The sequence below is a fragment of the Littorina saxatilis genome, linkage group LG4 (assembly GCF_037325665.1).
Source record: "Littorina saxatilis isolate snail1 linkage group LG4, US_GU_Lsax_2.0, whole genome shotgun sequence".
Taxonomy (NCBI): Eukaryota; Metazoa; Mollusca; class Gastropoda; order Littorinimorpha; family Littorinidae; genus Littorina; species Littorina saxatilis.
This window is the reverse complement of record NC_090248.1, coordinates 23,509,278-23,535,698: the sequence shown is the minus strand read 5'-3', so window position 1 is coordinate 23,535,698 and position 26,421 is coordinate 23,509,278. Positions and strand designations below refer to the sequence as shown.

Below are 26,421 nucleotides of genomic sequence, written 5' to 3'. Positions count from 1 at the left end.
CGGCACTGTCACGCCCTCATTTTTCAACCAAATTGGTTGAAATTTTGGTCAAGTAATCTTCGACGAAGCCCGGACTTCGGTATTGCATTTCAGCTTGGTGGCTTAAAAATTAATTTATGACTTTGGTCATTAAAAATCTGAAAATTGTAAAAAAAAAATAAAAATTTATAAAACGATCCAAATTTACGTTTATCTTATTCTCCATCATTTGCGGATTCCAAAAACATATAAATATGTTATATTCGGATTAAAAACAAGCTCTGAAAATTAAATATATAAAAATTATTATCAAAATGAAATTGTCGAAATCAATTTAAAAACACTTTCATCTTATTCCTTGTCGGTTCCTGATTCCAAAAACATATAGATATGATATGTTTGGATTAAAAACACGCTCAGAAAGTTAAAACAAAGAGAGGTACAGAAAAGCGTGCTATCCTTCTTAGCGCAACTACTACCCCGCTCTTCTTGTCAATTTCACTGCCTTTGCCATGAGCGGTGGACTGACGATGCTACGAGTATACGGTCTTGCTGAAAAATGGCATTGCGTTCAGTTTCATTCTGTGAGTTCGACAGCTACTTGACTAAATATTGTATTTTCGCCTTACGCGACTTGTTTTTTATATTTAGTCAAGTTTTGACTAAATATTTTAACGTAGAGGGGGGAATCGAGACGAGGGTCGTGGTGTATGTGTGTGTGTGTGTGTGTGTCTGTGTGTGTGTGTAGAGCGATTCAGACTAAACTACTGGACCGATCTTTATGAAATTTGACATGAGAGTTCCTGGGTATGAAATCCCCGAACGTTTTTTTCATTTTTTTGATAAATGTCTTTGATGACGTCATATCCGGCTTTTCGTGAAAGTTGAGGCGGCACTGTCACGCCCTCATTTTTCAACCAAATTGGTTGAAATTTTGGTCAAGTAATCTTCGACGAAGCCCGGGGTTCGGTATTGCATTTCAGCTTGGTGGCTTAAAAATTAATTAATGACTTTGGTCATTAAAAATCGGAAAATTGTAAAAAAAATTAAAAATTTATAAAACGCTCCAAATTTACGTTTATCTTATTCTCCATCATTTGCTGATTCCAAAAACATATAAATATGTTATATTCGGATTAAAAACAAGCTCTGAAAATTAAATATATAAAAATTATTATCAAAATTAAATTGTCCAAATCAATTTAAAAACACTTTCATCTTATTCCTTGTCGGTTCCTGATTCCAAAAACATATAGATATGATATGTTTGGATTAAAAACACGCTCAGAAAGTTAAAACAAAGAGAGGTACAGAAAAGCGTGCTATCCTTCTTAGCGCAACTACTACCCCGCTCTTCTTGTCAATTTCACTGCCTTTGCCATGAGCGGTGGCCTGACGATACTACGAGTAAAATGGCGTTGCGTTCAGTTTCATTCTGTGAGTTCGACAGCTACTTGACTAAATATTGTATTTTCGCCTTACGCGACTTGTTTACATTTAGTCAAGTTTTGACTAAATGTTTTAACGTAGAGGGGGGAATCGAGACGAGGGTGTGGTGTATGTGTGACTTGTGTGTGTGTGCGTGCGTGTGTGTGCGTAGAGCGATTGAGAGTAAACTACTGGACCGATCTTTATGAAATTTGACATGAGAGTTCCTGGGTATGACATCCCCGGACATTTTTTTCTTTTTTTCGATAAATGTCTTTGATGAAATCATATCCGGCTTTTTGTAAAAGTTGAGGCGGCACTGTCACACCCTCATTTTTCAATCAAATTGATTGAAATTTTGGCCAAGCAATCTTCGACGAAGGCCGGGGTTTGGTATTGCATTTCAGCTTGGTGGCTTAAAAATTAATTCATGACTTTGGTCATTCAAAATCTGAAAATTGTAATTAAAATTATTTTTTTATAAAACGATCCAAATTTACGTTTATCTTATTCTTCATCATTTCCTGATTCCAAAAACATATAAATATGTTATATTTGGATTAAAAACAAGGTCTGAAAATTAAACATATAAAAATACTGTATGGCAGCTCGCTTTCCCCAGGGAGAAAGCAGCCCGAATTTCTGTGAGGTTACCCTCATGGACTATATAAAATCTTATCCTTATCCTTATCCTTATCCTTATCCTTATCAATATCAAAATCAAATTTCCGAAATCGATTTAAAAACACTTTCATCTTATTCCTTGTCGGTTCCTGATTCCAAAAACATATAGATATGATATGTTTGGATTAAAAACACGCTCAGAAAGTTAAAACGAAGAGAGGTACAGAAAAGCGTGCTATCCTTCTCAGCGCAACTACTACCCCGCTCTTCTTGTCAATTTCACTGCCTTTGTCACGAGCGGTGGACTGACGATGCTACGAGTATACGGTCTTGCTGAAAAATTGCATTGCGTTCAGTTTCATTCTGTGAGTTCGACAGCTTGACTAAATGTTGTATTTTCGCCTTACGCGACTTGTTTTAAACCTCCATTGCCCCCTGTTCGCCCTTTTCGTTCTCGACTCTATACTTCGTACACAGCACTCCCCGCTCCACTACCGCCACCTTCCCCATCCACCCACCCCCGACACACACACTTTTTGGTGTCACATCTTAATATTTTGTTTGAAATTGATTCAATTTAGTCCACAGACCCCCCCCCCCCCCCCCCCAGGTCTCCTTTGTATTTTCCCCTCTATCTATTTTCTGATTAATGATTTGTTTGAACCGTGTCATATTTAACGATGTTGCATTGTGTCAGCGTGTGATCGCTACCCCCCAATTCACATGCATACGCCACAAAGGTTAAACATGGCCATTACGGACTATCACCAGTACAGGCTCGGGCGCGCGGTTGACACCAATGTGAAAAACATGTACTTGATTTTACTTGGTGTGTCTCACTTGTTTGTTTTTAGTTGGTCGTTCAAAGTGAGTGAAAGAAACCAGAGAGAGAGAGAAAGACAGACAGAGCGAGAGAGAGAGAGAGAGAGAGAGAGAGAGAGAGAGAGAGAGAGAGAGAGAGAGAGAGAGGGAGGGGGAGGGAAGGAGAGAGAAAGAGAGAGAGAGAGAGAGAGAGAGAGAGAGAGAGAGAGAGAGAGAGAGAGAGAGAGAGAGAGAGAGAGATCGATCGATCGATCGATCGATCGATCGATCGATCGATCGATCGAAACGTACATACAAGAAGAGATCGAGGAAGGACAAAAAGATGGGGGTGGGAGATGGGGGTGGGGGTGGGGGGGGATGTGTGAACATCAACAAGAACAACACAAAAAGTGAAAAGGAGAGAGACACAGACAGACAGAAAAGACTTTTGAAGCTGAACTAATCAATAGAGAGAGAGAGAGAGAGAGGTAAATATGAATGAACAAAACTTATCAGACGGGGCTGACATACAGAACGAGAGATAAAGGAACAGAACAAAAATCAACACGAGAAAAACACCTCACAAAAGGAGACTGACAAGCATAATTACATCTTACGAAAATCTTCAAGAATATATTTCAGAATTCGTCTCCAGAGCTTGCTAAAATCTCAGTACCCGTGTGATACTGAAAAGTGTTGAGGAATTCAAACCTCCAGTAACGTTGCAAGGTTCACAGGTATTCCCATTTGCCCCACAGTGTGCAAACAGTCTTGTACCTGACTCGCCTGGCAAAGAGTTTGCATCCAGTCACTTTCTGTCCTCAAAATGTGTGTCCTTTTAAACGTAAAACAGGACTTCGAATTGCAATGGCTGGTGTGGGTTTTTTCCACGTCATACTCTACCCCGAAAAATACGCGTTTTTAGATTTATAGCCTTTTCTAGCGTGGCCACGAAGGCGTTAGCTGTTTATTATAGATGGTTTAATGTTGGAAAAATGATTATGTTGGTAAATGACACTTTCTGTTTTGTCTCAACTTACATCGCTCTGCAGACTCCCACACACCGCAAACTCGGTGAAAAATCCACTAATTCGTCATCTGAAACAACTGCTCTGACACAATTACCGTCATTACCCCCCCCACACACACACACACACACACTCAACAACAACAAAAACCTTCATTCGACGTTGAATCTGAGTCTGGCAACCATATCTCTCTTCTTCTTAGAATGAGCAAATAACATGTGTACATGTACTAGCAAATCTATTGGCCATTCCATAAACAACAAGGGTCAATTTGACTTGATACTGTTGAAACTGACCATTTAAAGGGGGTATTCTGGGTCTCTCCTTGATAAAAAAAAAGGGGGTACATTTGTCGGAGGGAGCACCCCCCCCCCCCCCTTTGATCCAACCCTGATATTCATATTTGTTTGGGTCAAAATGTGCAGCTCTGTGCATGTTCCTGGGCTGTACCATCTTCCCCAGCGGCTGGGACAGCCCTGCGGTGCGACGGGTGTGCGGGTACGACGCGGGCAAATACGACATCGGCTTGTGCGGCCTCCGCTGGGCCTACATCCTCGCCATCGTCCTCATCTTCGACGCCATCATCCTGGCTGTCTTGGCCTTCGTGCTGGCTGCCAAACAGGCCAGGCTTCTGCCCGAGATCTACAAGGCCGAGAAAGGTAAAAATATAGCCCCACAGACTGTCGTTTGGCAACTTTGACATACGAGAAGAAAGCAAAATCAGTTTTCTATCCAGAACAGGTTATTTTGTTTTGCTATCTTGGGTATCTCTCGTGTTATGTCATTTCTACTAATGCAGGCGTGGAGCGCATGAGCAGTAGAAAGCGAGAGTGTTTTTGCAACCTTTTTGAGGGGTACCATGACAAAAAGCGCTGTATTTCGGCAATGACTGAATGGATTGCTTCGAAACTTTCAGGATCTAAAGTCTACATATACGAGACTTACCCTGTGTAAAGGTTGATAAGTTCATCTCATTAGGGGATAGATACTGAAGTTGAGAAGAGAGGAGAGCAGGGATTTGAAACAAGCAGAGTTTGAAAGGGCTTTAGCTGGGGTGTGAGGGGCGGGGGAAGGAGGCGAGGGAAGGAGGATGAAGGAGAACATATTTGAAACAAGAAGGGATTAATAAGAGATGGCCGAGTTGGGGTGGAAGGGTAGATGGGGATACTGACGGAGGGAGTGAGTTGGGTGTGTATATAATTCAATTTTCTCTCAACAAGAAGTAGAATTAAACAAAAACTACAACAGAAGTTGTACATTCTTCTGTGCATTTTCTTATACAAGCAGACAAGTGCTATTCTGGCTTAAAGGAGGGAAAATTCAAAAGTTTGTATTTCTTATTTGTTGTTAATGATAGTGATATACGCATTAATGAGATGAATCGTGATGCTGAGTTTTATACTAATTGTACTGAAATATTACTGGCCTTCACGTTTGAATTTAAGCCTGATTTATTTTGTTTCACATTGAATGTTTTACATTAACAAAGTGTGTATTGATTGTGTGTTAACTTTTGCAGTTTCCAAAAAGTAAAGTGGTAGGTATCAAGAGGTTTTAAGCCACAGTTCAACCGTTCTTCATTTTTCATTTGATTTTTTGTATAGCATTGTTAACCTACTTCCTAACCCTCTTGTGTATATAACCTGACCTTGTGACACGAGAAAATGAGCATTCCTTTTTGTATGGTGCTTGAAAAGTAAACCTAAACTTTATGTTGTTGATCAAAATTGAGACGAAAACAGGTGATTCTAACAAATGGAGAGCTGCATAAGAAGGTAAAATGAGAACAATGAGAAATATGTGATGATGAAAAAAGTGAAATTTGTACAGATTAAAAGAATGAAATAATGGGAAGACGAACAGAGTAAAATATCTGAAGATGGAAAAAGTGAAGTATGTGGAGATAAAAAAGTGAAATAACTAAAGATGAAAAGATCAAAATGTGTGACGATTATTGATTTTTGTGTCATCATAGATTGCTTGGAAGATCATAGACATCTTTGATTTTGTTCATGACACAAAAGACACTGTGTTTACCAAGGAATGCTCATTAAAAAAAATCCCATCTGATACGAAAATACCTAACATTTATGTAAAATCCTTCCATCTTCAGTGAAGTCTTTTTTTTTCTATTTAAAAATATCTTCTCTTCTGTGTATTCTGTTAATTACTTACCCCCCTTTGTTAGTGTTTGTTTGTGCAGACTTCTTTTTGTAAATCAGTTACTACTGAAGTAGAGTTATCACATTTTCTCCTTCCTTAACTTTTACCTTGTACACATTTCTTACCTGCCTTTTGTGAAGTCTTATACTAACCATTTCGTTTCCAAACATATGTTTTTATGTTTCAACTATTCTTTGTAGACAAGAAATTGTTCATACATTTACACACGTACACAAACAGCGTAATTTACACATTTTTCCGTTGGCAGCGTTTCATTATCGTAACATCTGCTTTTCGGGCATATATTTTGCGAATTTGTTCCTGCCTTAATACTTTTGTACCAAGCTTTCTTTTTAAGGGTTCTCGTTTAAAATTCAATTTTAACTTACATTTAGAACTAACTGCTTTAAGATAATGTTTATATATAACTTTCTTAGTTCGCTCTGGTTTTGGAATAGCAGTTAAAAATTGGTTGATGAATTTCGTCAAATCAGTTTTGTGACTCTTTCGAGAACTTGAGTTAGTCGCTGATTAAATGCTTGATAAAAAAAAAGAAGAGACACCAAACAAGCAAACAACACACAATTATTCATATATAACAACACACGCACGCACGTACGCACATTACAAACAATAATGAGTGTCTTAAACGTGTACTGGCTATTCCTTGGAGGAAATATTCCTTTGACTCAAAGTTTGAGTTTATGTGCAAAACAACGTATTTGTCTTGTGTTGTCTGACACGAATTTTAAGCCTACATTAATTGTTTTAATCAAACAGCCTTAGGCGGGATCTTAAAACTCTAAAGCATTGTGTTGTATTACCTTTGTCTTTTTGTTCGTGTCTCCTTGATGTTTGGAGAGGTGGGTTTTTGTGTTGGTTTGAATTTATTCGGGTAAGAGGAGACCCGTCAAGAATCGCATTTTGTGTGTGTACAGCCCTTCAGTGTAATTCTCTGTGAAATGTTTTGGTTTGGTTTGTTTTCTTCTGACGGTTGCTTTGTTGTGTGACTGTTTAAAAAAAAAATTCCCATGCAGTTTATCAATTTGAAAGTACTTTTATGTGAAAGAAAAGTCATTTGGGAGAATAGGTCTGTTTTGAGATTGAAGTATACTTCTTGAGAGTATGCTTCTTGTGAGCACATCTAAAGGTCTTTCTGCTGCGGGGTACAAAGGCTTTAGATGGTAACAGACTGCTCACAATTCGCTGGGAATACAGTGGAATCCCATTTTAAGACGTACCCCCACCCTCGACCACGTTCTCCTTTTTTAGGATCCTACTTTTTCAGACTTTCACAACATCTGTAAAATGTACCCCATTTTAAGACTAGTCTCCCTCCCTGTGAAGACCTGGTTTTCTCCGAGTTAAAAAAAGTTTTAGAAGCCCTAATTGCGCTTCCATTTTTGACTCACATGCGAAGCAAAAGTGAGTCTATGTACTCACCCGAGTCGTCCGTCCGTCCGTCCGTCCCCCCCGTCCGGACGTCCGTCCGGCCGTCCGGCCGTCCGGAAAACTTTAACGTTGGATATTTCTTGGACACTATTCAGTCTATCAGTACCAAATTTGGCAAGATGGTGTATGATGACAAGGCCCCAAAAAACATACATAGCATCTTGACCTTGCTTCAAGGTCAAGGTCGCAGGGGCCATAAATGTTGTCTAAAAAACAGCTATTTTTCACATTTTTCCCATTTTCTCTGAAGTTTTTGAGATTGAATACCTCACCTATATATGATATATAGGGCAAAGTAAGCCCCATCTTTTGATACCAGTTTGGTTTACCTTGCTTCAAGGTCAAGGTCACAGGAGCTCTTCAAAGTTGGATTGTATACATATTTTGAAGTGACCTTGACCCTGAACTATGGAAGATAACTGTTTCAAACTTAAAAATTATGTGGGGCACATGTTATGCTTTCATCATGAGACACATTTGGTCACATATGATCAAGGTCAAGGTCACTTTGACCCTTATGAAATGTGACCAAAATAAGGTAGTGAACCACTAAAAGTGACCATATCTCATGGTAGAAAGAGCCAATAAGCACCATTGTACTTCCTATGTCTTGAATTAACAGCTTTGTGTTGCATGACCTTGCATGACATGTATTTTGGTACGAAAAATGTGTAAAACAGTTCTTAGTGTATGATGTCATTGCTAGGTTTAGTGTCAAGGTCAAGCATGTGAGTCGTATGGGCTTTGCCCTTCTTGTTCTGTAAACGACTCAGTCTAATGTGGTCGTATTATTTGCTTGGCGAAGAGCATTGTAAAACAAGTTTCATTTAGACGAAAGTAAAGGAGAGGCCAGAACAGTTCGTTATGTGAGCAAAACACCCTTAGTACAGTGGAACCCCTCTTTCAAGAATCCCCACCACCCCCCCCCCCCCCTCCTCCAAACAAAATTCCTACTTTTCAGATCTTGCTTAAATTTCAGATCTTTGTGTACGTGTGCGTAACCTCCTGTAAATTTGCCTCCATTTGCAGGCTTTCTGCCATTTAAAACCTCGTTTTCTTATAGTGTTTTGAGGTTTTACACTGGTGGGTGCCACGGTATTGCAAGACCTATGGTCTCCATCCTTAGGGACGCCTGTGTTTGAGGTTCCTACGTGAGTCACCGCGGATTCAAACCCGCCTGCTTTTCGTGTGCAAACAGTCGGAAAGGTTACCCTCTTCTTTGGTGTGTCACTGTGGAAAAATCCTCTCCCCCTTTCCTCTCTCCATCCCCCACCCATTACCTTTCGTTTTTCTGTGTGTGTGTGTGTGTGTGTGTGTGTGTGTGTGTGTGTCTGTGTGTGTGTGTGTGAGTGAGTGTGAGAGAGTGAGTGAGTGAGTGAGTGACTGAGTGAGAGTGAGTGAGTGAGTGAGTGAGTGAGTGTGTGTGTGTGTGTGTGTGTGTGTGTGTGTGTGTGTGTGTGTGTGAGTGAGTGAGTGAGTGAGTGAGTGAGTGAGTGAGTGAGTGAGTGAGTGAGAGAGAGAGAACTTTGAACTTTATTTATTTATCGAGGGTAACAGAATAAGCAAAATATACATGCTTTTTTTCGTCCGGCCCTCGCCCATTGAGGGTAACTCGATTAATAACAAGAAGAAATAAAAATTAAGTTAATTACAATACAATGTATATAATTAACATGTCAAACAGTTAAAAAGACATTCAAAATGCATTATGAATATCAAGCAATGATGTATTATTATCACATAATTATTTACTTGTTTCCAAGAGAAACAGCATATACATTTCTTTGAAGGAGAGAGAGAGAGAGAGAGAGAGAGAGAGAGAGAGAGAGAGAGAGAGAGAGAGAGAGAGAGAGAGAGAGAGAGAGAGAGATATCTTTATTTTTCGAGGGTGACAAGAATAAGCATAGATATGCTTTTTGACTCACATGCGAAGCAAAAGTGAGTCTATGTACTCACCCGAGTCGTCCGTCCGTCCGGACGTCCGTCCGGAAAACTTTAACGTTGGATATTTCTTGGACACTATTCAGTCTATCAGTACCAAATTTGGCAAGATGGTGTATGATGACAAGGCCCCAAAAAACATACATAGCATCTTGACCTTGCTTCAAGGTCAAGGTCGCAGGGGCCATAAATGTTGTCTAAAAAACAGCTATTTTCACATTTTCCCCATTTTCTCTGAAGTTTTTGAGATTCAATACCTCACCTATATATGATATATAGGGCAAAGTAAGCCCCATCTTTTGATACCAGTTTGGTTTACCTTGCTTCAAGGTCAAGGTCACAGGAGCTCTTCAAAGTTGGATTGTATACATATTTTGAAGTGACCTTGACCCTGAACTATGGAAGATAACTGTTTCAAACTTACAAATTATGTGGGGCACATGTTATGCTTTCATCATGAGACACATTTGGTCACATATGAACAAGGTCAAGGTCACTTTGACCCTTATGAAATGTGACCAAAATAAGGTAGTGAACCACTAAAAGTGACCATATCTCATGGTAGAAAGAGCCAATAAGCACCATTGTACTTCCTATGTCTTGAATTAACAGCTTTGTGTTGCATGACCTTGGATCAAGGTCACATGTATTTTGGTAGGAAAAATGTGTAAAGCAGTTCTTAGTGTATGATGTCATTGCTAGGTTTAGTTATTTGACCTTGACCCTGATGGTCAAGGTCATGTAAAGGTCAAGGTCAAGCATGTGAGTCGTATGGGCTTTGCCCTTCTTGTTTGCATCTGGCCCTCGCCCTAAAGAGGGACTAAACTAATTTACTATAACTATGACTAGGGAAAAAAGGTTACATAAAAACATCATTAATAGAACATATCTAGAAGCATTGTAGATCATAAGGTAGAGTTCAAAACTGGGTGTAAAGCAATAAAGATAAACGCAAAGTAAGGATACTTTGCATCAATACATTAGGTCAGCAAAACAATGTATTACAGAGCCAAATCTTCGTGATTTTGTCACAGATAAACCATAATTCCGAAAATGAACAACTGTATACAAAGAGAACATACCAATCAAGTTTATTTGTTCATACTGAGAGTTCATTAAATGGAAAGAATATTTGGTTCTAAAAGAATCCGTATTGGTGGATTGCCGCAGGGCGTCCGGAAGAGTTCCAGAGGCTGCTTCCTGGAGAGAGAGAGAGAGAGAGAGAGACTGAGAGAGAGAGAGAGAGAGAGAGAGAGAGAGAGAGAGAGAGAGAGAGAGAGAGAGAGAGAGAGAGAGAGAGAGAGAGAGATGGGGGAGGGGTTGTTGGGCCCAAAATGCCTACTTTTTCGTTTAAAGCGGCATGTGACAGTCACCTGTAATAAGACAGGTGTGAATTATTGTACAAATTTAAGGTAGAGATTTAATGGAAAAACGAGAAAGAAGAAATAAAACACCCACGAAACTCAATCCTGTGTGTCTGAAATTACGTTGTTTACACACTTGGTTTTACTGTTTGACAACAGGGCTTACAATTTAGTGGAGTTGCCTTACAAGTTACATCTATATAGCTGCCCCGTTTTAGAAGCAAGATTTGTATCACTGAGGCTGTGTCCAATGATAGTGAGTTAGTTATTCACAATTCTTTCATGTAGGTGATAGACTCAAGTTGTGTTTAAGTATAATGCCCTTGGGTGGGGTGGTTGATAAGCATACTTTATGATTTCAGTCGTTTGCATATGTGGTTTAAATGTCATTCGGTGTTGAACGACCAACCATCCTGACAGAAACAAAGCTTATAAACAAAAATCACATTCTCTTTTCAATTGATTAACAAATGATTTATTTTTGGCTCACGTAAGTGTAGCCTATGCGATCGTAACTTTGTCTGTCTGTGCGTGCGTGCGTATGTGTGTATGTCTGTGGTAGAAACTTTAACATTTGACTAAACACAGAAATACTCATTTTACCTGGTTATTATCCAAGCAACAGCTTCAAAGTATTGAAGCAATGATCAACATTTCGTCGGCACGTATGCAGTTAAAGAGTGTATCCAAAGAAAATGGGTGGTGGTTTTTTTTTTTTTGGGGGGGGGGGGGGGGGTAAAAACTGGTGACTGGTTTGTGCCGTGTGTGGTATGTAGACCAGGTCAGGGGTCAAGGTTAGGTCAGATCGCGTGAAGGATTGTGGTATAGATACAGTTCTCACCGAGCTGCAGTTCGCCGATTCGGGGACTCGGAAGACGATTTCTCATTGTTCGGTTCTTTCTTTCTTTATTTATTTGGTGTTTAACGTCGTTTTCAACCATTCAAGGTTATATCGCGGCGGAGCTAAGGGGGAGATGGGATAGAGCCACTTGTCAATTGTTTCTTGTTCACAAAAGCACTAATCAAAAATTTGCTCCAGGGGCTTGCAACGTAGTACAATATATTACCTTACTGGGAGAATGCAAGTTTCCAGTACAAAGGACTTAACATTTCTTACATACTGCTTGAATTGTTCGGTTTCGTAGCTCCAGAAAAATAAATAAAGAAGATTTCCTACAGGTTGATCTGCACAGCGTGTTTCCAGTGTGTGCGCGAGGAAGCGCTGTCGAAAGCCGCTAGCACAGTGTCGATCTCGGCAGGCGTGTCCCGGTGTAACACGAGAAAATTACTCCCACGAGATTTTTACTCCGGAGTAAAAATTTCGTACGAAAATGTTACTCCCTTTACGAAAAAAGTACTCCCCCATAACACGAGAAAATAACTCCCCACAACAGGTGTGTTCCGAGTAAAATTTTGTACACAAATGTTACTCCTCTGACGAATAAAAAACGAATACATTACTCCAACCTAACACGAGCAATTAAACTGCCCACGCGGCCGCGGCCAGGTGTACCAAACTTTGACTCCCCTGTCCCTTGTTAGTTTGGGGGGTGGAAGGGGTCGGGGGAGGGGTATTGCGACATTTGTTTGCGCGAGATCAAATATTGGCATTATCCCTTCGCCCGCATCCCAATTTTGCGTACGAGATTTTTACTGGATGTAAAAAAAAACCGGGGGGTACAAATTTCGTTGAGGGAGTAATTATTTCGTACTTTGGGGAGTTCTTTTCTCGTACGAAAGGTGTACTCGGAGTAAGAATTTCGTACGAAATATTTACTCCGGAGTAAAATTTTTGCGGAGTAAAAATGTTGTGTTGCACCGGCCGAAAGGCTTAGCTACAGACAGACAGATCTAGTGTCTCCCACTCTTGCACCGTGTCCCCTATGCTTACTGTGTGTGTGTATGTGTGACGGAGTGAATGAGTTTGTGTTACTGTTTGTCGATTTCTTACGGGAACCTTGAAGGCTTCGCCTCTTGTTTACTCTTATCTTTTTATGATCTCTTGCAGTTCACCACGGTGAGATCCACAACGGTTTCCATAGCGACACCATGTCCAAGAGGTCCGGCCACCCTGCACTGTCCGAGGACCATTTCTCCGAGTACTCTCACCACACCGAAAAGTCCAAACGATCCTCTTCCATCCGTGCCATTTAAATCTCATACAGCTTTCTTCCCAACCTTTCAAAATAATGCCAGTATCTTCCCCTTCCTCCAGGAGAAAATCGGCCCCTTCCACCGGCTTTTTAAAGCAAATTGAAATGATTGATTTGGCCCAGTAAAGTTAACAAATCGTTATTTATGTTTGGCACCATTTGTCCCTGATATTTTCAAGTGGTTTTCTTGCAAGAACATTTTATGGGAAACCATTGTGTTAAAACCAGCTGCAACATCCAGAAACAAAAACTTAAAAGAAAGTTAACTGTTCATGCTATGTTCTTGCTGCATGTGTAGAATCAAGTGTAAATATTAGTTTTAAAATGCTTGTAAATGAAACAATTATGCAACTGTTTGTACATTTATGTATAGCTTGATCCTACCTTTGACTGCATTCTCTAAAATAATGTTTGTGCATGTGTATGTGTGTGTTTCTGTGTGAGCATGCTTCTGCGAGTGTGTGTGGGAGAGTGTTATTCGAATTCATTTCTCAGCTATTTCCGAGTCCATGTAGAATTTCTCCATCATCATTGTGATTTTTCACAAGGGATGTGTTATTGTACATAAGCATTGTTTTTGTTTTGCTAACTGAAAAAGATGTCTCAAATGTACTGTCAAAATTAATATGGTGATATTTTATTTATGCATACAATTAATATACCTGAATACTTTTTCAACATATTCTTTTTTTACCTATCAAATTGAAACCTGAATGCTTTTTCAACAGATTTTTTTTTTTTACCTATCAAATTGAAAGAATGTAAATGTTCTTACTCTTAGCTTTTGCATTTTCATACCCAAAAGAGCAGAACATATGTTTTCTCTTGTGTTCAACTTCCTCTGTAGATTCTGTGTATGCATAGTTGTAAAGCAGGGTGCTAGAAAAATGTATTTTCCCTATTGATTTTGAATAAAACAAGTATGTATATTGAGGTTTTGTTGAGTCGTTGGGTATGTAATGATAATCCATGAGAATCTACAATTTCTTCAGAAACATAATTTTATACAAATGTGAACACACCAATATTTCAGAACCGTCACTCTTTTCATTTTTACATTTAGTCAAGTTTTGACTAAATGTTTTAACATAGAGGGGGGAATCGAGACGAGGGTCGTGGTGTATGTGTGTTAAACACAAGCTCTGAAAATTAAAAATATAACAAGAAGGGCAAAGCCCATACGACTCACATGCTTTACACATTTTTCCTACCAAAATACATGTGACCTTGACCAGGTCATCCAAGGTCATGCAACACAAAGCTGTTAATTCAAGACATAGGAAGTACAATGGTGCTTATTGGCTCTTTCTACCATGAGATATGGTCACTTTTAGTGGTTCACTACCTTATTTTGGTCACATTTCATAAGGGTCAAAGTGACCTTGACCTTGATCATATGTGACCGAATGTGTCTCATGATGAAAGCATAACATGTGCCCCACATAATTTTTAAGTTTGAAACAGTTATCTTCCATAGTTCAGGGTCAAGGTCACTTCAAAATATGTATACAATCCAACTTTGAAGAGCTCCTGTGACCTTGACCTTGAAGCAAGGTAAACCAAACTGGTATCAAAAGATGGGGCTTACTTTGCCCTATATATCATATATAGGTGAGGTATTGAATCTCAAAAACTTCAGAGAAAATGGGAAAAATATGAAAAATAGCTGTTTTTTAGGCAACATTTATGGCCCCTGCGACCTTGACCTTGAAGCAAGGTCAAGATGCTATGTATGTTTTTTGGGGCCTTGTCATCATACACCATCTTGCCAAATTTGGTACTGATAGACTGAATAGTGTCCAAGAAATATCCAACGTTAAAGTTTTCCGGACGGACGGACGGACGTCCGGACGGACGGACGGACGTCCGGACGGACGGACGGACGGACGGACGGACGACTCGGGTGAGTACATAGACTCACTTTTGCTTCGCATGTGAGTCAAAAATTATGATCAAAATTAAATTTCCGAAATCGATTTAAAAACAATTCCGTCTTATTCCTTGTCGGTTCCTGATTCCAAAAACATATAGATATGATATGTTTGGATTAAAAACACGCTCAGAAAGTTAAAACGAAGAGAGGTACAGAAAAGCGTGCTATGCAGCACAGCGAAACCACAACAGCGCTGAACAGGCTCGTCAGTTTCACTCCGTTTTGCACAAGCGGCAGACTACGGTCATTGTGAAAAAATGCAGTGCGTTCAGTTTCATTCTGTGAGTTCGACTGAGCTTGACTAAATGTTGTATTTTCGCCTTACGCGACTTGTTTGTTTTTAATTTGAGACACACTGTATGTAATGCCAAAATAACCCTTGGTGCAGAATTGCAGTGTCAAAATGACAGTCTGATGGCATAAATACACGTGAGCTGTGAGCGTCTCAGAAAAAAAAGTGAAATACCCAGCATGCTTCCCCCCCAAAAGTGGTGTATGGCTGCCTGAATGGCGGGGTAAAAACGGCCATACACGTAAAAGATGGTGGGAGTTTCAGCCCATGAACAAAGAAGAAGAGAAAGACAGACAGAGGTATAGACACAGAAAACATACATGAACAACAAAATCAGACCAACAACACAACCAGTATAAGATGTACACATGGTTTTATTGTAAAGCATACAAGTGCTGACAACATTGAAGTTTAACATTTGATTCCTGGAATCCACACCACCTCTCTCTCACACACACACACAGCATACATCTGTTTTGACTTCAGAGTTTTTCCATGTCACACATACCATTAAGGCTCAACCTTGCTCTGCTATTAAATAAGTTAAAAAGATGACAACAACACATTTACAGGGCTAACAGTAAAAAAAAAGTGAAAAACCTGAGAGGCCAGGGTCCACGGCGGCGCCCCCCAGAAGCTGAGGCTTTTTTTTTTATTATCTTGTAGGGACAAAGAACAAAGTTTTACTTTAAAAAAACGGATTTTCCAGTTTTAAAAGTAAAAAAAACACCGCATTTCCGACGAGAACCGGAAAGGTGTTAGCCCTGCATTTATGAGCAAAAAGTAGCACAAAGCCAGTCCATATAAATAGTAATGGACCAGTGTTGGTGACAATTTTGTGAAGCTTACACACAAGACACAAATGATAAAATGAGATATTTCACATCCTCAAAACCTATGGAAATATACATTGTAAAATCCTACACTTCACTATTGCACAATGTATGATGCAGTACAGCTTGATTCAAACATGATACTTGTTGAGTATTGCCATTGTCCATACATATCAGTAACTGTATCTCCAACAAGATGAAATGGGCTAAAAGTAAAACTTCTTCACGAAACATAAAGTGGCAGTGCTTAGTATGGGAAAACACTGTTACAACATGTAACGTGACTGAAAGATGAACACTTAAGTGACTTAAATAGTCAGAGTGTGAATTTAATCGACATCAAAGTCGCTGCCACTGTCTTCCTCGTCCTGTGGTAAAGTGGTGCGCATTTCCCCGGTCGTCTTGTCACGGATCACAGGCATGCCCGTTTTCGATGGCAACAGACCGTGCCTAGAGGAAGAGTAAAACATGTAGTTAGAGTTACGGTATACATCTGGCCACAGATGATAAACACACCCAGACAGACAAATGGACAGACACACAAATAAAGGTATGTACAAACGCTCAAAATTACATGTACACACACACACTTAACACAAACTTTCACACTGTAAAAGCATACAAACACATTTTGAATGTAGTAAACATACTTAACCCTATGGTATTGAAATTACTGTAGATCAACAATACATTTAACTCTTGAAACCCTCGGGCACCCTGCCTCCACTCTATGCTGATCATGTTTAATTGTACTCTTAACTTTGGGTCTAGTGTGGTAAGGTTTTCCTATTTCAATTCAGCCGACCACACCTTCCTCTTTTTGAAGTTGAGAAACGAATAAAGTTTAGGAACCTCCCTTTTGTGACCTTCAAACATCTGTGAAGTCAGATCTGGAAAAGGAATGAGTTTTAAAATGGAGGTACATTTTGTTTATATCTTCTTCTGGGTTCGTGGGCTGAAACTCCCATGTACACTCGTGTTTTTTGCACGAGTAGAATTTTACGTGTATGACCGTTTTTTACCCCGCCATTTAGGCAGCCATACGCCGTTTTCGGAGGAAGCATGCTGGGTATTTTCGTGTTTCTATAACCCACCGAACTCTGACATGGATTACAGGATCTTTTTTCGTGCGCACTTGGTCTTGTGCTTGCGTGTACACATGGGGGGGTGTTCGGACACCGAGGAGAGTCTGCACGCAAAGTTGACTGAGAAATAAATCTCTCGCCGAACGTGGGGACGAACTCACGCTGACAGCGGCCAACTGGATACAAATCCAGCGTGCTACCGACTGAGCTACATCCCCGCCCGTTTGTTTATATTATTTACAGAGGTTATGAATAGACAATCTGAAAAAGCAAGGTCTTCTGAGGTGGTAAGTCTTAAAGAAGAAAGTCTTTAAAAGGTGTTTCACTGTATTACACTGAGAGTTATCATTGTTCTTCTCTCTCAGAATGAACAGCGGTTCTTGCCTGCTCAATTTGTTTAGAAGATTGCAATAAGTTGGCTTCTTTTTTTGTTGCAACCAGTGTCATTTGTGACTAGCATTACCATTTCTACAATGACTAGCTTCTTCAAACATACATGTAATTATTTTCACAGAAACACACCTCATTCTTGCAGACTGTTTGACTTTGATATGTTCAGCCACTTTAGTTCTACAGTATAACCGCATACATTCAACAACAATCAGAACTTACTCTTCCAGGAAGCTTTCAACATCTGTGGCATAGAAGTCATCCCCAAACTCCTTGGAAAGCTGCAAGAAGTTGCCGATCAGCTCTCCATTCTTGTAGATCAACAATGCTGGTACACCCGCTACTGTCTGCAGGAAAAAAATACAGTCGTGTCACACTCATAACACCTTTTGTCAGAAACACATGCATACCCACTAACACACAGACAAAATCCACCTGCAAAAACCAAGAAACGTTTGTTGCTGTTGTTGAGCAGAGCCATGCTTTACACTCAATATACCTTATACAGAGAAGGCGACTCTGTCATTAAAATGGGAAGATTACATGTGTGTATGGCCATTTTTAATAATCCCGCCATGTTCTGATGTAGGCAGCAGTACTACGTCTTTGGAGGAAGAAACGTTCCTAAGGCTGGAAGTTTGTTAATCAAAGTTTAAATACACATGTACTTAATACTCAAATGTTCTACTCCATTCATATTCATATTCTCTTTATTTATATAGCGCCTTATCCGAAGTTCAAAGCGCTTTATGCCGTGTGAGATGGAATTTTTTACACAATATATCACGCATTCACATCGACCAGCAAACCTCAAGCCTGTTAGGCGAATGTTCACCTTTCGCGGCCTTTATTCCAAGTCACACGGGTATTTGATGGACATTTTTATCTATGCCTATACAATTTTGCCAGGAAAGACCCTTTTGTCAATCGTGGGATCTTTAACGTGCACACCCCAATATAGTGTACACGAAGGGACCTCGGTTTTTCGTCTCATCCGAAAGACTAACACTGGTTGTAGACACAGAAGAGAAAGGATAAAATAAAAGAGGAAATAGAACGAAATGAATAGCTGCAGTTATGCTCCAACCAGCTCAGCCACTTTTTAAGCAACAGAACTGAAATCAGACTTACAAAAAAAGTTCAACCACATTCAGAACTGAAATCAGACTTGAAAAAAACCCAGTTTAGCCACATTGCAAGCAACAGAACTGAATGCAAACTTACAAAGTGAGAGCTGAGCTTGGCATCTGTAGCGGTGATTTTGCAGAACTTGACAGTGGGGTACTCTCTTGCAAGACACATCAGACATCCATTCATGGCTTCACAAGCGTCCACCTTCTGCAAAGGGAAAAAAGTTACAGTGGACATTTGTGTGTGTTCAACAAGGAGTTATTCCCCCTGAAGAGTAAAATTGGCACGCGCAGATAGACTTTCCTGTCTGATCTTGATTTATGCAACAATAATAACCTAGACCAATACCACCTTCCCCTCCTCCATTAAGTGATTGAGTGAAAATGCTTGCACTCATCTAAGCACACACACATGGAAAAGACTGATGCTCTGCATACTGTTGTTCATTTTTTTGTCCTTTTGAAATACCGATACCATGGTTCCTGCGTTATAAGACCACAAAAAATGTAAGAAAACCATGCCTTAAATAGGGAGGGAGTCTTAAAAGGAGGGTAGATAATTTACAGAGGTTATGAATGGAAAATCTGAAAAATCAAGGTTTAAGGGTGCAAGTCTAAAATAGAGGGTGGGGGCTCAGAAGACGAGTTCCATTATATTGTGTGGCAATATTACCACAAAGCACATCCTGCTGTTTGCCTTTTATCTCCTAAAAATGAGACACATACAATCTACTCACATCTTCGTAAATATGGACGATAATTGTGACACATGGTCTCTCCTTGTCAATTTCTTGAATGAAGTTGTCGCCGCTCAGCCTCACAACTTTGCCAAACTGGGGTCTGTGCAAACACAACACGGAAAGTCAAACAAAGAAACTGCAAGACCTTCTCTTTCTTTTGGCAGTTCATAAACCTATCAGAGACAGCATTAGCATGGCCATTCCGAGATAAGAATTTTGAATTACTGTACTTTCACATGTACATGAAATGAAAACACAGAGACAAATTTGCTGTAAAAACCATTTCCTGTACCATCAACATGAAACTCACAATGTTCTCTTTTAACATTTGCACTTACTTCATAATTCATTATCGTTATTATTCCTTCCAGTACAATGTATAGAGTTTAGCTTAAAAATGAATCATACATACAAACACATACCATGGAAAGTAGCCTATCTTTAAGAAAATAAAATATAAACACATACACTTTTTCCAATGCCTTCCGCATCTCCTCAATCCTCTGGAGACGATATTCTTTTATGAATTCGTCTTCAAGTTCTCCAAGTTGCTCCAGAAATTTCTCATCTGCCTTCTGCTCTTCCTCATCATTTAGCTGCAAACATAAACAGTGAACATTTAAAAAGATGCACACCCCAACCACGCACATATATTATACACGCGCATCCTAAGACATGCACGCTCAGAATTGAATACTTGTGCATCTTGTAATTTTAGCATCAGAGTAGTTAACTAATTTTTACACGTAGATGCACACACACAAAACAAAGAAAGAAATTTGAACAAACAGATTAATATCTTTTTCTTTGAGTACAGCTCTGTTCACACACACACACACAAAATTAGTTCTCCTAGTTAGTCTTCAGTGGTGTGAGTGGACACTTCATAGCAATTACTCAATGTCAACTGGATAGCAGTATTGTTCCCAGACTGAGAGGACAATAGGTCAGTTGGGCGTGCATTGCAATACAGTGGATGTATAGATCCAAATGTGCTAGCTACAAAAAATGTTCAGCCAGAAGACTTCAAGCATGTCCAAGCTATTGGAATGTGACTGATCAAAAAGGTATGCGTCAGTAACGAAAAACCCAGGCCCGAGAACAACACTGGGATAGTACTGATTTCTTCGAAAAATCTGACACTAAGTGTGGAATACAATAAGTATGGATTTCCTACTGTTTACTCTGGGAGTCCTATATACAGTAGTCCCTTCCATTTCCGGCCCTTTCGTGGTCGTGAACCTGCCCGGAGCGGCCAGCTTTCCCATGACTAATGAGTTTTCCTTCTATAATTGACTCTTAATGGCCGTTAACCTGTCTGACGCGGTCAACGGTCACTGATTTTTGCCCTAAGGTGCCCCTCTTACTCGACAGGAGCGGCATGCGCAAACTGTAAATACAGACAAGCGCATACATTTACGGCAGTCACTTCCGGATTGATCGATCACAGCTGATGTGAGTTTGAAACACTTGTTTATCTGACACTCAAATACATATATAATAATCCAAACAACACACATAGAAACATACGAAACAATAGCTTAGCCAGGACGATCGAGTTAAACACGCAAATAATTAAGATGTATAAACGAAAGCAAAACTAACAGAGACAATGAATCGGCGGCTCGTGGATGATCGCTTTCTTTTCTTCATGAAAACTTGATCGTGTTTTTTGGGGGTTTTTGGAGGAGGAGGGGGCCTGTAATGAACGGCCACCTGATATTTGCGGTCACCTTTGCAATGACTAATCGGTGACCGGATATGGCAGGTACTACTGTACTTACATGTGAGCGACAAGTCAGAGTCAGCTTTTTTGCTAATGATTGTCGCTCTCTTTCTTGCATTTGACGTTTTTCTGTCTCCAGTTTCTTGAATTCACGCCAGTCTTTGATCACGCCTTTTGGTCCGGTCTGAAAGCAAACAGAATGTGTTGATGATGATTCCAAGGAAGAGTTACCGATCCAAGGTTTCTAACATGTACTCTAACAGAAAACTGGTGTATTTTGAGTGAAATGAATTCACTGATTACAGAAGTAAACCGATCTTGAGGTAAAAACTACAAGATTTAATCTGTTCCCTCTGACATACTTCCACTACTGATCTACTTTAGTAGTACTGTAGTGTTATGGCATGAAACAAATAATAAGCAATATTAATGAAAACCAAACTATTCAAACAAACTAAAAATCACCAATAGTTGCTGTAAAAAAAAGATGTAAGCAATCTCCAGAATCAGTCAGTGTTGAAATAGAAATAATTTTCTTAGCAAGTAAGGCTATATCTATGGGACAACTGTAAATATAGGAGTTTGCCCCAAGGTTTCTTTTTAAAATGCAATGTAATAAATCTATATATACGGCTTGTGTGTGTGTTCGCGATGCACGGCCAAAGTTCTCGATGGATCTGCTTCAAATTTGGTGGGCATATTCAGGTAGACCCCGTACACAATCTGGTCGATGAAAATTTTCAACACGTGCTCTAAGCGCGGCGCGGTGAACCAATTTTGGTTTTTCTGTAGATCCAGTAGATCCATTCCCAGTAACTCTTCCTTATCTTCTCCAGTGTTTTGCGCGTTTATCTCCCTTCCTTTGTGTGGCGTCAATCCCGTACGGTATTTGCAAGAATACTGAATGAGAAAGAGCTTTTTCAAACTCTGAAGTTTGATCTTCCGATCACAGCTACTGATCAAAATGAGTATGGCTCATTCTCTGAGATAACTGGCGATAGCCGTTGAGCGATGACTGATCAGAATGCTACGGTATGACAAGCAGCTTCAGATATTCCCGTTACTATTTTTAGGTCACTGTCCAGAACGCTTTCCTTGCACCCGTTGTCCTCACTGTAAAAGTGCAAAGGTCGAATCTATTTATATCCACGCGAAAAAGCCACTGTCATCTATCTCTATATCTCTATATATATACGGCTTCTCTGTGTGTGTGTGTGTGTGTGTGTGTGTGTGTGTGTGTGTGTGTGTGTGTGTGTGTGTGTGTGTGTGTGTGTGTGTGTGTGTGGTGTGTGTGTGTGTGTGTGTGTTTGCGTTGCAGTGAACCGCGGTGAATAAATACTCTGTTTCGCGATACGAAAATAAACACTTTTTTGTTCGGCTCTACTTCTTCACTTCTTTTACTTCCGCCACACAAAAGCAGCGCTTTTCTGCACAGGTAGTACATCTAAGTATTGCAATTCGTGTACAAAATCCCTCCCATCTTAAAAATATTTCCACTAATATATACTACCCCTCCCATCGTAAATATTCTGCATCAAATTTGGTGGGCATATTCAGGTGGACCCGGGGCACAAACTGGTGGATGAAAATTTTCAACACGTGGTCTAAGCCGGCGAACCGCCACGCTGCATACTCTGTCTCGCGATTCACCCAGCGAAGCCGGGTATTCCTCTAGTACTAAATATGTGCACCATGTTGTTCAAAACTTAAACTTAAAGATAATCTGTAAAATGAAAAAGTAAAATAAATCAATGTAAATACTAAAGTAAATATGTGCACCATGTTGTTCAAAACTTAGAGATAATCTGAACAAATTAAAAAGAACAGTTACATTTGTACAACTGCCACTGTATGGTTCCACGGTGGGAGGTTCAATTTCTGGTTCTGGTTGTTTTGCTGCTTCATCACTTTCATCTTTGTCATCTTCATCAGGCTCTGCTTCGTCCTCACTGCTGCTGCAGTAGTAGTGTGCCTTTTCGCCCAGAAGCTTGTCATCCATGCTGACAGCCATTTTGTGGTTTCTGAAAATAAAAGTCAAAACAATCTGCAATACAATGACAGACAGTGAGACACATTAAAAGATGAGGAAGATACGAGGGGGACTCATTATATTTTGCAACCTGGGCAAACTAATAAAGTCACTACTTTGCCTTTTTCATTACATCAAAGACCAGTTTTGGGAAGACTTGTGACAACAAAAATTCTTGATTCCGTGCAACCGTTTTCATTCAATGCGATAAAATGTCCAGTAAGGGTGATGGGTCTCCTGCCAGCAGTGTTAACCTTTCGCGAAGAGATTTTCGAGCTATGACCTATTTATGGCTACTGCCAGAGAAACTAATTTCAAGGGTGCTTTTTAAGTTTAAAATACTGTTTTGGAAATCAATCTCCACCGAACGCCACTGTTTTCAGGTGGTTCAGAGAGTTCATTTCTGGCGCGTGGACGTTAAAAAACGTTGACTGTTGTGGTCAAATGGCAACAATCGTTACCCCAGAAAACGTCTCTAGGGTAGAGTCCCTGATTGAGAAGGACCCAAAAATGATATACGCTGAAATACATGATAGAATAAAGATTTAATCGAGAAGTCTCACTTATAGTTTTCACGGCTGCTGTGGCGTAAGGAAACGTTGTGACCGTTGGGTGCCCCATAACCTTAGTGAAGAGCAAAAGAGGGGTAGGGTGGACTGGTGCATCCATATGCTATGAACATTTGACGAAAGAAGGTTTCCTCGCGTTTGGGACATTGTCACAGAAGACTAAACATGGGAAAGCCAATAGGACCCAAAGATGAAGCAACGGTTGGCAGTGTGGGTCTTCCTAGATGAGAACCCACCTGTAAAATTCAAAAGAAACTCCAGTGCTTCCTAACAAATAATACTAGTGTATTTCTTTGCAAAATCCGGCCACGTTGCCACCATATCACTTGAGGAGAGACAACCGATATTGCTGACTGGTATGTCAGCCACTGCTTGCCTAATTTCTTGCTGGTATGTTGCACACAACGTCCCCGACCGTGTGTCCATGGTCTACTGCTCCATCACGAAAACCCCAGCACACACACATCAGCCGTAACTCTTGACTTTCTAGGCGCCAATGATATTCAGCTTGTCACCTACCTACCATATTCACACGCCTAAGACCCCTGTGACTGGATTTTGTACCCTTCTGTCAAGAGGCAGTTGAAGGGAAAGCAGTTCCAGAACACTGAAGATGCCCGAGCATTCCCGAGGGCGTTAATTTTGACATACCCCAATCAACCTGTTGGGGTGTCATGGACAGCTGGTTTAAGAGGATGGTACAATGTGTACAAGCTGAGGAGTGATTCTTCCAAAAACTGGAGTAGACAGATTTGCTGTAAGTGTTAGAAAACCCAGGTTGCAAAACATAATGAGTGGCCCTCGTATCACCATGATTTATTGTAATGGTATTGATCATCTGTTCTTGTTCCACTTCCACTCATTATTTTAGGATTTTACTGATGGTGGCTGCAGAATAGAATAAAGTTAAGTATTAGTATTACATTTACTACTATGATTATTATCAATATATATATATATTGAATTATATATATTAGACTTTTATCCTCTCAATCTCAGCCAATCCATTATCTTACCAGCTCTGACTCAGAAAAAAACGTCAAGAACCAAAGTATGGCACTGAATTTAACGTGTAATTAAAGCTCTCTATGAGACCGTGTATCATAACTACAAGCATTTCAAATTTGTCAAATAACCAAAGGGAAGTAATCGCTCAATGCATACGACATGTGTAATAGAGTAAGCGAGAGTTGTACGGAACCTTTTCTCCTGGCACCTGAGAGAATAACAAGCATTGAAATGAACAAGCGACTTTGTTCATTTCAATGCTTGTTATTCTCTCAGGTGCCAGGAGATAAGGTTCCGTGCAACTCTCGCTTACTCTATTACACATGTCGTATGCATAGAGCGATTACTTCCCTTTGGTTATTTGATATCTTAACATCGCTCTGCCTCATTCTGTTTGACATTTCAAATTTGATTAAATTTAAGAGTCAAGAGAAAGAGACAGAGAGAGAAAAGTCGGAAGTCGGAAATTTTTATTTGTTAGGCCTCCGGCCCATAACAAGACAGGTGATCGACACATAATACAAGTACGAATACGAAAGTGTAATTGCTTATAGGCCGTCGGCCCCTTGCAATGGGGAAGTTACAGAATTCACGCGCGACAAAAGTACGGTACAAAAAAGGGTGGAAACCAACCCCTTCAATTATTTTCCACTTGGTCACATCCAAGTCGAAAGTGTCTTTAGTCTGTGACCAATGTCAATGTGTTCGATCGCGTTGCCGGATAATGACGCTGCTATTTAGTCGACATTAACTGATTAAGGCAGCCACATTCACAGTCTTTCTCCAGTCTCAAGGAATGTTCGTATAATCCGCACATAGTCATGTAGATCCGTGGTTAGTTGCTCAGTTTCTTCTTCTGTATCTGTATCTGTATCTGTAGGGTACGTCGCTAGCATCCAGATTGCTGGCTTTGGCGCGACGGGTGGGTGTGCGCAGCGTCGTCGTCGTCTAGCGGCGGCTGGTTGTTAGCGCCGACTTGAATGCCTCAGTAGAGGCTGAGTGGACAACTACGTCGTCCAGGTGATTCCACTCTATTGTGGATCGTGGGAAGAACTTTCTTTCTTTCTTTATTTGGTGTTTAACATCTTTTTCAACCAGTGGGAAGAACGACTGTCTGTATTGTTCGGTGTTGCAGCGTGGTACAGCGAAACACCTGTCGTTGTTTTTTTATGTAATTGTCTATGGGGTTGCTACCAACGTAGTCTGCTGTTTGTCTTCTGGGTCGAATCATGCGACCAGCACGTTAAGGCAATAAGGGGTCAGGAATTAGTCTGGAGGCATTGAAGCGGACCCAGTTCACCTGCTACCCTCCCCGTAGGGAGAGCATGTCCCGTCGCATGTCCTCCGAAGCTGTTTCTGCTGCATCTGGTATCACGTAATACGTTCTGGTAACACACATTTCACAATCAAACACCAGAGAGAGAGAGAGAGAGAGAGAGAGAGAGAGAGAGAGAGAGAGAAAATCAAAAAAATATGCATACGAAAAAGCAAGAAATTATACATGCAGTGCAGTAATCGAACTTCAACACTACATACCCGCAAAACTAGCAAATTCACTTTTTTTTTTTAAATGCACCTACCCTGATTTCGCTTTCAGAAGGAAAATTCCGGACGCAAATTAGCAGACGGAAACAAGCTTTTGATTGTCGGCCTTTGTCTTTCATGCAGAGTCAGCACTCACAAAATGCTTTTCAAGATATAGCCGCAAGAAATTGTTAAAACTGTTACACCTTGGCATAGCTACCTCGCTCAC

The 26,421-nt window shown here is 40.2% G+C and overlaps 2 protein-coding genes and 1 long non-coding RNA gene across 4 annotated transcripts in view; 1 reads left to right on the top strand and 2 right to left on the bottom strand.

The window, feature by feature from the left end:
- The window catches only part of LOC138964263 (LHFPL tetraspan subfamily member 3 protein-like), an 18,209-nt gene extending 4,343 nt beyond the window's left edge, over window positions 1–13,866 (top strand). The window contains exons 3-5 of one of the 2 annotated variants that reach the window (XM_070336170.1): window positions 4,286–4,519; window positions 5,380–5,397; window positions 12,789–12,929. In XM_070336170.1, coding sequence (XP_070192271.1) covers window positions 4,286–4,519; window positions 5,380–5,393 — 248 coding nt within the window. In that variant the 3' untranslated portion in view covers window positions 5,394–5,397; window positions 12,789–12,929. Of the gene's footprint in view, window positions 1–4,285; window positions 4,520–5,379; window positions 5,398–12,788 lie in introns of both variants that reach the window. The other variant, XM_070336169.1, reaches the window with a different exon arrangement.
- On the bottom strand, window positions 13,544–14,091 carry LOC138964265 (uncharacterized). The gene is made up of 2 exons (XR_011455062.1): window positions 13,643–14,091; window positions 13,544–13,595 (listed from the first exon to the last, which is right to left on the bottom strand). It is a non-coding gene; the product is annotated as an uncharacterized lncRNA (long non-coding RNA).
- Window positions 14,092–15,514: 1,423 nt separating this feature from the next.
- LOC138964262 (phosducin-like protein) lies at window positions 15,515–26,365 on the bottom strand. Its single transcript, XM_070336168.1, has 8 exons — window positions 26,249–26,365; window positions 22,894–23,083; window positions 21,121–21,246; window positions 19,805–19,932; window positions 19,334–19,436; window positions 18,691–18,804; window positions 17,689–17,813; window positions 15,515–16,441 (listed from the first exon to the last, which is right to left on the bottom strand). Exons 2-8 carry the CDS (start codon window positions 23,071–23,073, stop codon window positions 16,321–16,323), a joined length of 897 nt encoding a protein of 298 aa, XP_070192269.1. The 5' UTR covers window positions 23,074–23,083; window positions 26,249–26,365; the 3' UTR covers window positions 15,515–16,320.
- Window positions 26,366–26,421: the final 56 nt, after the last annotated feature.

Excerpts from the sequence above, each read along its gene's own strand:
- LOC138964262 (XM_070336168.1), bottom strand. The coding sequence starts at position 23,073 with ATGGCTGTCAGCATGGATGACAAGCTTCTGGGCGAAAAGGCACACTAC. Across the intron at positions 18,805-19,333 it reads TCGTCCATATTTACGAAGAT|AAGGTGGACGCTTGTGAAGC; the intron begins GTGAGTAGATTG and ends TTCCCTTTGCAG. Across the intron at positions 17,814-18,690 it reads CCAAGCTCAGCTCTCACTTT|ACAGTAGCGGGTGTACCAGC; the intron begins GTAAGTTTGCAT and ends TTTTTCCTGCAG.